This window comes from Sinocyclocheilus anshuiensis, unplaced genomic scaffold (assembly GCF_001515605.1).
Source record: "Sinocyclocheilus anshuiensis isolate Anshui unplaced genomic scaffold, SAMN03320099.WGS_v1.1 scaffold9, whole genome shotgun sequence".
In the NCBI taxonomy this organism is placed as follows: Eukaryota; Metazoa; Chordata; class Actinopteri; order Cypriniformes; family Cyprinidae; genus Sinocyclocheilus; species Sinocyclocheilus anshuiensis.
Genome location: NW_015540887.1, coordinates 1,470,498 through 1,483,636, shown reverse-complemented (window position 1 = coordinate 1,483,636; position 13,139 = coordinate 1,470,498). Strand labels below are relative to the sequence as shown.

Below are 13,139 nucleotides of genomic sequence, written 5' to 3'. Positions count from 1 at the left end.
TAATTACGATTATCACAATTTACATTTGAATGATGTTTATACCATTGTTTGATGCAACTGCATGCCGTATTTTTATATGAAAATAAACAAGCTGAAAACACTCTAACTGAAAAACCTTTAGTGCTTTTCTATAGTATTAAGCCTCAAATGTCAAATATACATTGGATTGGTTTCTTCTTTAAATTATACAAAAGTAAAAATATGAATGTATTATAATGTTATACTAAAACTAAAATTAAAATAATGGGGAAAAACCCTTAAGATAACATGTAGAAAGAAAAAAACGCATCTTAAGCATGCAGAATAACATAAGTGGACTTTGAACGATTAATTGCCGCTTTGAATGATTACGTAATTGTGGCATCCATAATTGTAATCGCGATTAGAAATTAGATTAATTGTGCAGCCCTAAATTGGGACCTTTAATGTACAGGGAATGCACCTCTTCAAACAGCAATGTTTTGATAGCACTACAGAGCCAAGTGTTTACATTTTTCAGGGAAATTAACCTGTGAATGGCTTACTATTTATCACCTTTAAGCTCTTGAATGAAATATTACTGTATCCTCCAAACTTATTTTTGTTTCTTGACTCCTGCAGTTCATCACACATTCTCCTGCTATTCTCTTCCTCCTTCTGGTAAATGGGTTAGATGGAGGGAGTGTGAGCTCACCTGCCGATCAAGATGTGTTAAATAGAGCATATGTAATCATGTCTGTCTCTCGTCTGAGTCATGCATTTGTCATAGAGGCTTGACTTAATGTCTTATTATAGGAGAACGTCCAGACCTTTAAGGACAAATTTGAAGACAATTTTCAATTGGCACTTAATGAATGTTATAGTTGGGCAGTTTTTCATTTATTAAACTATTTAGGTTCTCGTCAGTTTTTTAAAGGAGATTCTGATTTTCAATAATATTTCATATAATTTTTTTCTTTCTCTCTTCTGGCAGTGGGACTCGATGAAAGATGACAGAGGAGGTGATTGTTATAGCCAAGTGGGACTACACAGCTCAGCAAGACCAGGAACTGGACATCCGGAAGAACGAGCGCCTGTGGTTGCTGGATGATTCCAAGACCTGGTGGAGAGTCCGCAACGCATCCAACCGCACCGGCTACGTCCCCTCTAATTATGTTGAGCGCAAAAACAGTCTGAAGAAAACCTCACTAGTGAAGAACCTGAAAGACACTCTCGGTAAGAAGTCTCACAGCTCAGTAAAGCATTCCACCAATTCACAGTCCTGCCAAACTAGAAAAATCCTTTTAAGGCAAGTCGGTTTATTTTGCAGGCATCTTGGCAACACCATCAGGAAGCTAGTTTATATGTAGGCAAATAGAATATCTACTGGGGAGAAAAACGAAATCTCCAGCACTGCTAAGTTCCCATAACATGCCAAATCATCAAAATCTGACAATGATTGGAATGCTTGCTCTCCTTTGTTTTCCTTTTTTTAGGCCTTTTCATGGCCTAAGCCTTTGGAAAGTAGACCATTCAGATTTAAGGTTAAGAATAGTTGGGTTATTAGATAAATTGTGCTGTTTTTATCTAAATGTCATACTGAAGAGTCTGTGCAGGTCTAGACCTCATACTCCTTCAGTAGGAGATGACGTGTATGAAACGCCCTTGCAGTTGCCATGCCCTACTTCCCCCATACGCCTCCGAAGCTTCATGCCTTTAACTCTCAATCTGTCATCTCAAGGCACTAAGGAAGACTCTTGGGACTGTCGTTTTTTGCAGCGAGTTGTGTACAAGCCAACAACACAAAAGAAACACTGGGATCCTTTGATTGCATGTGTTATGCTTCATAAAAAATGATTTAATTTATTGTTGAGATACTTTGATCTTAAGTCACCTTGAGGGGCCCTTCTTCATTCATTCCAATAAAACATCTTAATGTTACAGTATCTATCACAACACCAAAAGCAGGTGAATCATCTGAACACATAAGTTTTTGAGGGCACTGTTTTGTTAGGACAGGTTTCATGGGAATTTTTTAATTGAAAATGGACACTGTTTAAAAATTGATCTCATGTTCAAGATTGGTGTGGCCCTAGGGCAGGGGTGGCGAACGTCGGTCCTGGAGAGCCGCAGGCCTGCAGAGTTTTGCTTCAACCCTAATCAAACACACCTGAACAAGCTAATCAAGGTCTGAAGGGTTACTAGAAAGCTACAGGCAGGTGAGTTTTAATTAGGGTTGGAGCTGAACTCTGCAGGGCTGCGGGAGTTCGCCACCCCTGCTCTAGGGGCTGACACTGGAAGTCAGGTGCCCCCTGCTGTCCATTAGCAAATCCACCAATAATCCTCACTATACTGTTTAGCCCTCAAAATAAACATTGATATGTTGTACTTTTTTGGAATTATACAGAGATGATTTTTATATTATCTGTGGTCTCTTGCTAAACAGTTATTTATCCAAGAAAACTTAAAAAGCTCTTGCATTGTCAGACCAAAATTTCATTGGATTCTATTTTATCTAAGATACTAAGCACATCACACTGACCAATGTATTTTTAAATCTGTCTAAATCATTAGTATCCCTAGATGAGAGCATGCTTATCTCTGTCTATGTGTTTGTTTGTCCCATATGTGATTACTATGAGTTAATGAGCTCTAAATACCATTTTGTTATTTTGTTAATGAGCTCTGAACAACAGGAAGCAGTGAATCGATAATGCCTCCTCTGCTGCGGGGGGTAGAGACGTGGAGAGGTTTAATAACTACTGAAGTTGTTTGTTTGTACTGAAGTGCAAAGTATTTTCCCCATGCAGGTCTCTGAGACAGCCAATGAAATTAGAGTAGGCTTTCATGAAAACAGTGTTACATTTTACCTGCTTCCTTTCCATTGTGTTCCATTGTGTGTGAGTGAATGTGTGTGAATTCCAAGCAGGTTAAGTGGAGCCTTGTTAAAGCAGGTTAGACAAGTGTTGAAATGAGACTCCTCATTCAAATTTAATCTGGTCATTCATAGCAAAGCCTTCAGATTTTGAGATAATAAACAGTAGGAATGGATGAGCGCAGTGTGGTTGACTGTTTTTTTTTTGTGTTGATTTTTAATTTGTGAAATTACTTGGAATTCTAGTTATTCCCTACACTAGTTATTGCCTAAGTCACTCTTTGAAGATCAGAGGATCTCGCTAAAGAACTGTCAGCATACACACACACTTACACACATCTTCTTGGCACCTCTGAGCTCCAGTACTCACACGCACTTACTATCATTCCACTTGCATCTCACGCGAGTTGTTCTGTGAATTGGCATTTCCTTATAAGCTGTTCCATCAAGAGAACAAAAAAAGGGCAAAGAATGTGATTCTGTGGTGCTAGTAGCTGCTTATTTGGGTATCCTGACCAGCCCAACTTGGCAAAATCAGCCTCACTGAGAAGGTCTATCCTTCAAAAGCAGTTACTCCGTATTTGAATGGCTGTCAATGGAGAAAGATGCTTTTGAACGAAGTGCCTATGGTGTAGGTACAATCTACCCTTTGGGTTCAACAATAACATGAATTTCTTGCAGGTCTACTGTTTGTCCAACCAGTGGCAGATATTTTGAAACAACTTTAGTTGGTTAAAGTGTTTCTCATTATCGACTTTTGCTTTGTCTGCTGTGGAGTCCACAAAAGGATGTATCAAGGGTGCAAAGTGGCCTCAAATAGGCTCTTCATCACAGGCTTTATGACAAATGGGACACCCTATGGTCTCATAGATTTCAAATAGTAAAGTTCAGCATTTGAGCAGCCAACTGTTTACATTAAAACCACATTAAAAAAAGGCCATTTTGACCAAGAAATACATTCGATCGTTTACACTCGCATTATGACACAGTTTGATCGCTCTTCACAGTATGCACACACACATGCAGTTGTGTGAGTGCCTTTGTGGAACTGTGTATGAAAATGAGTGTCTGGCTGCATTGGAATGAATGTGCCAGAACGGCCATTAGGGAGTTTCCGTTATTGTGTTGCTTGTAGTAGTTTGGTGTGCCATGTTTTGGTCACTTGAGATGGGCCAGAGCAGCTCTTCAAATCTCCTCTGCTCAAGTCAACAGCTTCATCCCTCTCTGGGACTTCTGAAAAGAGGCTTCACATTGTGTCATCTCAAAGACTTCTTGTACGTGGTTTTCATAGATTTTTCTATCTTCATTCTCCTTTTTTTAAGCCTTCTCAGGCGTTCCTCTCACGTATTTGTCACTGGTTGTGGGACTTGCTTCTATTTCTAGATTTCCCAGAAGGTCTTTGTTCTGTTTGTGTTGCAGTGTTCATTCCCTGTCAGCCCGAGCCTCAGAAGTACACACCACTCTCAGCCAACACAGTCTCAAAGTTCCAGCATAGGGAAAAGTTTCTGCTCCCTTTGAACTAGAAAATTAACTGCGGACTGTTCTTGTTTGCGGTCCAGGTCACTTCCACATCATAGAGTTTTGAGTGCTGTTACTACTCCAGACAGCAAGTCAATGTGTAGAGCACTAATGCTAACATACATATATATATATATATATAATCACCTACATTTGCTTTATATCATGATTGATCATTGGAGTCACTTTGAGTACTTCTTCAGGTACACAAGCCCATCCCTACCTTCTGGAATGCAAAGGGTCGATATCTTAGTCAGAAGTCAAGAATGGTTTCAGATGAATTCGCACCTCAGAAAGCCTTTGGTAGAGATATTTCCAGGTTAATGTGCAGTGTGGTGTAGGGATGTAATGATTCACTCAACTCATGATTCGATTCGATTATAAGGCTTTGTCTGTGCTCTTTCCATTTAAAATTAGAGGCAACCACTGCATTTTAATCTTGATCCAAACCAAGATGCTGAATACATGCAACAAGAGCAGTTTTTAATCTAAATTACATTGTATAATTTCAAAATTTTAAGCAAAAACAGAATGGTTTGACTTCAGTTTTGTGAAACTATACATAAAATATCTGCATGAAACAGCGGACGAGCTGAATGAGATGCAGATGCACTCTCTGCCAGCAGGTGGCACTTAAATATCTATTAAAGCCTAAGAATGCTGCTTGCGTGTAAGAGATGCTTGTGTGTGCAAGCACACCTGGATGCATGTGAGAAAGCTTTGCAGATCATTTGGTAGGCTCCTAGAGATTTGTGACAGACATCAAATGTTCTCTTGCATTCCCACAGCTCTGTTATTCTATGTGTCATTACTTTCCAAATTGACTTCTCTTTCTCCTGTCAGCTCACGTCAGATTGAGTTTCTTTTGAAACCTTCTCGTCCTCCCCTTGCACCTTTTCCAGTCATATCAATATGAAGCATACAGCCCCTGTTGCCTGGGAGGCCCATTGCATTTGAATTGCTCACAGAGAGCTGGGGTTTGGAGTCTGCAAGGAGTTACCAGGCCTCAGCTCAATTTCCACACCTCACTACGCTTTCTGTGTACTCTGTTAGCAGTGACAGCACACAGCACACTGAGCGTGCATATGCACACACAAAGTGTCTGATTGTGTGCTGTATGTGGCCACATGGTATTAGTAGAGGAGGCAGAAACATTGCCAGTGGCAGATCTCCTCTGTTACCTGGGAACAAGTGAGAGGGCTTATTTTTGGCTGCCTGTCAAGACACTGAAATGCAAACTGGGGTCCTACTCAGGATATGAGGGGGTACCTGTCTGTTTCACTGGCATTCAGACAATGAATGTGTTTACATGTACATCTAAATGCTGGTAACTGTCAAAAATCTGCTCATTATAAAAACAAGATTTTGAAACCATAAGGTTTTTTTCTGGTTTTGTCGTTAAAACGTGCAGAAGACATCGTGTGTACTGATCTGGCTTACTGAAAGTAAGTTTTTGACATGTCCCCTATATAAGAAAACCAGGTTTTTGACACTCATAAAGAATCATTTTCCTACTAGTTGTGTACGTATATGTCTGTGTATTTTTGAGATGGAAATTTATGTGCTCAAACCATTGTCTGTTTCTTAGGTTACTTGTTCCTTTGTTAGATAACCATATCAGAGTAATCCCACCTCTCTTTAAAGCTGAATATTAAAGTCTTCAATCCTTAATCTCTCTTTTCTTCCACGGTTCCCAATGCACCCCTAGGACTCAAGTGTTTACTTCTTTGCCCTCTAACAGAGTCTGCTCAGTCACATCACTAGTCTTGAGTAGATCAGCTTCTATTTGCCCAGAAGTGGGAGCAATTTTCTATAGTAGGAGAAAATGTTATGCTTTAAGACATCAGTGAACTTAAGGGTACTTTGCAGTCTGTTTCATTAAAGAGTACAATAGGAATGGGAATTTAAAGCAGAAGCGTGCCATTTCCCTGCCACTTACATCACCAAATTTGTCCTCTTTGGCATTAAAGCAACAAATGTTGTTTTTATCTTTGAATTAACCGATTCATTAAAAAGAAAATCCTTAAAGTGTCATTGTGGTCACACTGTATGTTTGTTGTTGCATGTGCAATCAGTGAGTACATTGCAATAGAAAGGCATGTCATCTATTTCTTGTCAGTGTATTATTTTTTGGTACCCAGTTTTTGTCTCTCCCTACATTCAGTTAAGACTGCAAATTCACAACTGTTGTGCCGTGGCACTTTAGATTTAGTATTGAAAATATTATTGTGATGAGTGGGGCGGGGCCGAGGGCTGTGGAACGGAGCGAGGCCGGTGGAGTGAATGAAAGTGAGGGACACCTGCGCCACTCGTCAAAATTATCATGAAGTGTTTTATGATTTTAGATTTAGTGTGAGTATAGTGTTATTGTTATGCCTATGCATTGGCAGAAGAATGCAGATGTTCAAGAACAAATGAACACCGTTAAACGATAGGGCCGGGAAAATAAATCGATGCATCGCGAATCGAGAAATGATTCAGCATCGATTGAGATTTTCCGAATGCATCGCGATTCTTTCTCGAGTCGATTCTGAGCTTAGTTTTGAACAGCAGATGGCACTGCATGCTTTAGAAACAGCCATACTCTGCTTGTTTCCAAATCTTTACACACACTTGAACCTAAAATAATCATTCATAAAATTTGAAAAGGTTGAAGCGAATTACAAGGGTGTTCACAATGGGCTGTGTTTACATTAATCTTGCGTCATAAAAGCATTCTGAGCCGAGGTGAAATTACATGACTCAGCCAAACTCACCAGCGCTCTTCAGCACTCTTTTTTAAATGAGCATTTGAGTGTGCGGATAAAAACTAGATTACAGCGCCATCTGCTGTTAAAATCTAAGCTCAAAATCGATTCCAGAGAGAATCGCGATGCATTCAGAAGATCTCAGAATTAGGGATGTCAATGTTCGATTATTTCCATGATCAATTGTCGTTTAAATTAACGATCAATTAATCGATTAATCGTTAACCTTAATACTGCAAAATGCATCTATTGCAGTGACATATAGTCACCGGCATGACAGGATGTGCAAATGCCACTCAAAACACAGGCTTCCTCAACCGAATTAAAGGGGGTTTTAGTATAAATAAAAGGCTAGTAGCAGGATTGTAAAATGAATAGATGTGATTATGATAATTTGATAAAATGAAGTGAGCGCGCCGTAGTTACGTTTGGGATCATTTTACTTTGTTGACTGTTTCATATCCCATCACGGAGACCACTGAATGTACCTCTTTAAATGGTATCATGGTGCGCGTTGTTGTATTTTAAAACACAATCGCAATGTTTGCAATTTACATTTATAGGCATTTAAAATAAAATTATCCCAAACGTAACTGCGGCCCATGTTTCTGTGCCGCGCGGTCAGAGAACCGCTTCCACCGGCAGAGCTGCGGCAAAACACACTGCTGCTCACATGAAACATTTTAATGTGAGTATGACACAAGTGAGGTGCAAAGCTTATTTTATGAGAAATAATGTGTGAACAGGCAAATTTCATCGTGACCGTGCTTTTGCATTCATGCTGTTCGATACATTTAAAGCCATATGCAGCTTTGTGTTCTGTTTTGCTGGTTGGTCATGAATTTCCACAAATGTAATAATATTTATTGTTTCTTTTCCCAAATCTTCACCATCTCACCCTCTAATTTCGCAGGTTTATTTTATTGTCGTGCACTTTTAATCGCTGTTTTCGCATCTCTTACTGAGGTAAGCATGTGGGGGGAAATGAAAGATTTCATGGCCATGAATTAAGAATTCGTTCTTATGACTTAATTCGTTCCCTCATTTTAGTTAATTCATGGGTTTTCTAGGGAACAAATTAAGGAAACATGTACAGTGGCGACAAATTAGTAAGTCGTAGGAATTAATTAAGTTGTAGGTATGAATTATAGGTATATATAAACTATTTGTCCTGCTCGTGTCCCTCAGCCCTGTCAAAGCGCAGAGCCTGAAATGAAACATTTATCTGGGGAAATTATAATTAAACATGACTTATTACATTTCAATACAAAAGAACTTTGTATTGTTTCTGTTTTAATGTACCTTTAAAGTTTGGATCACATTAAAAGCATAATTTGTATGTTAGGGAATTATTTTCGCTAAAGATCCAGCCTCGTCACACTCACAGCTGCTTGCACGTGTTTTGCGCATGAGCCGCACGCACCCCAAAATTAAAAATCGGCCATCGATAGCATCTCTTATCGACAATTAATCGATCGTCGATTAATCGTTGACATATCTACTCAGAATCGATCCACGAATCGATTCTGCATCAATTTATCGTCGCAGCCCTATTAAATTAACAGTGTCATAGAAAAATTATTCCCAAGGTTACCAACCCCCCAAAATCTTCTAATCCATGAAACCTGGGGTCATTTAATAAAAAGCCTATTTAATTTATGCAACTCTTAAGCACTGGTAAAAGCTCTTCCTTGGAAATGTTAGACTAATTGTTTTAGTGATTCATTGGTTTAATGATCTGTGATGACTCAATCAATCAGTTGTTATTTCTGTTTTGACAGCTTTCTTCCAGATTTCTACTTCCTTACTGTTTTGCATCTCTCTTTTCCACTAAGGCCTTAGAATCTGAATACAAACTGATAATTGAGATGAGTCAGATTTCACCCTGAAATAAAGAGGTGCTGTCCCATCTTCTGAGCCTTTACAAACACTGTTTTTGCATCTACAGTCCTATCCCGCATACATGAAGGCAGTGTTTGGACTTCTCTGCTCCTATAATGCGAACATACACAGCTTTCCAGGTATTTCTCTTGGTTCCGAGTCACTTCAGGGTTTCTTCATGACAGCTTTCTTCCAGATTTCTACTTCCTTACTGTTTTGCATCTCTCTTTTCCACTAAGGCCTTGGAAAAATGAAAAGGAAGACTAGTGCTCGTGATCCATCTCCCACACCCAGCACAGAGGCAGAGTACCCATCCAATGGCAGTGCAGGAGGAGGTGGAGTGGGCGGGGCCGAGCGGATCTATGACCTGAACATTCCCACACTGGTGAAGTTTTCTTATGCAGCTGAGCGTGAAGATGAACTCAACCTAATAAAAGGGGAGAGGGTGGCTGTGATGGAAAAGTGCAGTGACGGCTGGTGGAGGGGTAGCCATGCCGGCCGAGTCGGTTGGTTCCCGTCCAACTACGTCCAAGAGGAGGTGGGATACACAGACCATGATGACGTCTTTGGGGACTCATTGGGGGGCTTCCGGTCCTTAAAGGTGGGGCAAGGTGCGGCGATGGCCAACGGCCGGCCGGGAGGCTCTGGGAGCTCCGTTCTGCATGTGGTCCAGACTCTGTACCCCTTCAGCTCTGTCACAGAGGAGGAACTGAACTTTGAGAAGGGGGAGACGATGGAAGTTTTGGAAAAGCCAGAGAATGACCCAGAGTGGTGGAGGTGTAAAAACAGTCGCGGCATGGTCGGTCTTGTGCCCAAGAACTATGTGGTAGTGCTCAGTGATGGGCCAATAGCGAAGGGTTTAGGGTCAAGTCATGGCTCCCCTCACATCAGTCACACAGTTCCCTCACGTACAGGCAAATTTGCTGGAAAGGATTGGTACTATGGTAATGTGACACGGCACCAAGCTGAGTGTGCACTTAATGAGAGAGGAGTGGAAGGGGACTTTCTGGTACGGGACAGTGAGTCATCGGTAAGTTGGACTGACTTTCCTCACATCTTCATGCAACCTATTGCAGCAACCTGCTTATTGAGTTATGTAATGTACTGTATTGGAACCCAAAGTGGGTAGAAACTGCATTAGCCAACTGAACTGCACAGTGTGAACCAATTATTTGTGCAACCCACTGGATGGTGGATCAGTTTACATGCACAACCCACTGAGTGTACTGTGTGACAGAGACCAATTTGGACAGTGTTGAATAAACCATGAAACTTGCTAAACTTATTTGAATTGCAATGAGAATATGACTTCCCATAGTGCTGTTTAGAATGGGGCGGTATGACCAAAATCTTACATAGGTAATGTTTTATCAGATATTACATATATATATTGTAATGCAATATATGTATGCTATGTATTACAAAATTTGTCTGGAAATTAATTCCAAAAATATTTAATATTACATCATTTTATTAATGTGGTCAAATACTTTAAGAATTAAAGGTACTTTATTTCATGATATTATTTTCTTTGTAACTTTTTGTGGAAGGTTTAATTGGAAGATAAGATACAAATGAATATGTACCAAGTAGGTACATATTTCAATTATAATTAACCAGACAGTAAACTCTGCTTTTCTGCGACACAGTTTTCAATATTTGACATGTTTTTCTAAATAGTGTGGGATTTTTTAAATCATGCCGTGGTATATGGTAAAGTAGAACTCCACCGGTTGACATTTCTACCATCACGCAATATACCCTCATATCAGGGTATATTTTTGGTCATTTGTAATATGGCTTTACAGTTAAAAGAAAGATAGATATGATACATGAAAAAGCTTGCAGAACCCTATGAAGGATCATAACAAGAAATTGATCAGAGATCTTAGAAGAATAAAACCTGGAAATGGCAAAGAACAATTCTTGATTTTTTTTCTTTAGTTCAATACGGAAATTTTGGATGAAGTTTTACTGACCCAAAAAGCTATGTCCTCTCTTGGCTGCTGTGTGACTTGGTGTCAGGCTTTATTTTATTTGAATCAATGCTGCCATCTGGTGTTTAGATATGGAAAAGCAGCAGCAACAACGTCCCATTCGTTTATCTCTCCATGTCTTTTTTTTTTCCAGCCCAGCGATTTCTCAATTTCTCTGAAGGCTGTGGGGAAGAACAAGCACTTCAAGGTGCAGCTGCAGGACGGAGTATACTGCATCGGTCAGCGGCGTTTTAGCAGTATGGATGAGCTTGTAGAGCACTACAAGAAAGCACCCATCTTCACCAGTGAGCAAGGAGACAAACTCTATCTTGTCAAGCCCCTTGCCTGAATTTGTCACTGACGTTACCTCTCCCCCTGTGCAGCTGTTCCCTTCTTCCCTTCTTTTTTCTCTTGCTCTTTTCAGAAGCAACTTCAAGGACTATTTGACATTTCAAAGCCCAACATTGCCTCCACTCCTGTAGGGAGCAGTAGCAACTTATTCTTTTAAACAAAGATGTCCGTCCTTGATATACGTGCCGGTTTTTTTGGTTTTTTTATGATTTAGTCACTTCGGAGGTTTTGGTAAAGAAAAACAGAATGGCATTTCACTGAGCAACATCTGTAGAACTCTCTCCCAGACTTTGGACAGCTGTTCTTCTGCTCTTCCTGTTGCTGGTTAATCCACAACCTCAATCCACATTACATTGGTTTACATTTCTCTGCTCAAAAGAGCATTACAGTATGTAAATGTTTAGCTCTTGTACTGAATTAGCAGAGGAGAATAGATTCATGTGCATGTCTTAACCTTGATCCTTCAAAGCAGGTGAGCATATGAAGAATGAGGAGTGTGATTTGGTTTCCAACTGATGGTGTGTCTCCATTCATAGAGCTCATCCAAAGGCCATGCAACTTGTATGTTCACACTGCAGCTGCCTATCGCATTACACTGTCAGAATCTGAATACAAACTGATAATTGAGATGAGTCTGATTTCGCTCAAAAGAGCATTACAGTATGTAAATGTTTAGCTCTTGTACTGAATTAGCAGAGGAGAATAGATTCATGTGCATGTCTTAACCTTGATCCTTCAAAGCAGGTGAGCATATGAAGAATGAGGAGTGTGATTTGGTTTCCAACTGATGGTGTGTCTCCATTCATAGAGCTCATCCAAAGGCCATGCAACTTGTATGTTCACACTGCAGCTGCCTATCGCATTACACTGTCAGAATCTGAATACAAACTGATAATTGAGATGAGTCAGATTTCACCCTGAAATAAAGAGGTGCTGTCCCATCTTCTGAGCCTTTACAAACACTGTTTTTGCATCTACAGTCCTATCCCGCATACATGAAGGCAGTGTTTGGACTTCTCTGCTCCTATAATGCGAACATACACAGCTTTCCAGGTATTTCTCTTGGATCCGAGTCACTTCAGGGTTTCTTCAGAATCAGGGTACTTCATAAAGGGAGATAAATGCCGCAGTTATGACAGGCGTTAAAAGAGATGGAGGTAAAGAGAGAGAGATTGTAGCTATTAAGAGAGAGTAGTTTCTGTAGACAAGGAGAAAGTTTGAATGTGTGTCCTTTCAACCAAATGTGCCACCCACTCCCAGTTCTGCTACTATTGATGTCTTATTGCACCTCACCAACACGTCTTCTCTGCTCTCAGTAACACAGTTGATTGTGAACACTAATTCAAGAGTAATAAAACAAAATCATTATGGTACTGTATTGAGGACAGTGTGGTGAGAATTGAAATACTTTTGTTCAATAAAAGTTTCGCAAAATAACTTAAAATGGCCTTTGGTGTTGCCTGTGCTTTCTTTTCTTATTTTTCATTACTATTGATTTATATTGTGAAGAGAAAGAATGTATCAGTTCATCACATCACCCTCACCTGCAGATTAACATTTTAAAACTCAGGGGTGTCAAACTCCACACCTGGAAGGCTGCCGCAGCCCTTCAGAGTTTAGTTCCAACCCTGCCCTAATACACATACCATGTAGTTTTCAAATAAGCCTAAATGACTTGATTAGCTGGATCAGGTGTGTTTAATTAGAGTTGAATCTAAACTGTGCAAGGCTGTGGCCCTCCAGGAACTGAGCTTGACACCCCTGTTGAAACTAGTCATATTTTTACAAAATGTGCATGCCATGAGTGCAGTTCACCAGTGGATGTCACTATCA

General features: G+C 40.0%; 1 protein-coding gene across 1 annotated transcript in view; it reads left to right on the top strand.

Annotated features, from left to right (window-relative positions):
- The window catches only part of nck2a (NCK adaptor protein 2a), a 65,571-nt gene extending 52,901 nt beyond the window's left edge, over positions 1–12,670 (top strand). The window contains exons 2-6 of the mRNA XM_016486468.1: positions 953–1,194; positions 9,219–10,009; positions 11,110–11,938; positions 12,048–12,050; positions 12,212–12,670. Of these exons, the coding sequence (XP_016341954.1) occupies positions 969–1,194; positions 9,219–10,009; positions 11,110–11,304 (1,212 nt within the window). The 5' untranslated portion in view covers positions 953–968 and the 3' untranslated portion in view covers positions 11,305–11,938; positions 12,048–12,050; positions 12,212–12,670. The remainder of the gene's footprint in view (positions 1–952; positions 1,195–9,218; positions 10,010–11,109; positions 11,939–12,047; positions 12,051–12,211) is intronic.
- The last annotated feature ends 469 nt before the right edge of the window (positions 12,671–13,139 follow it).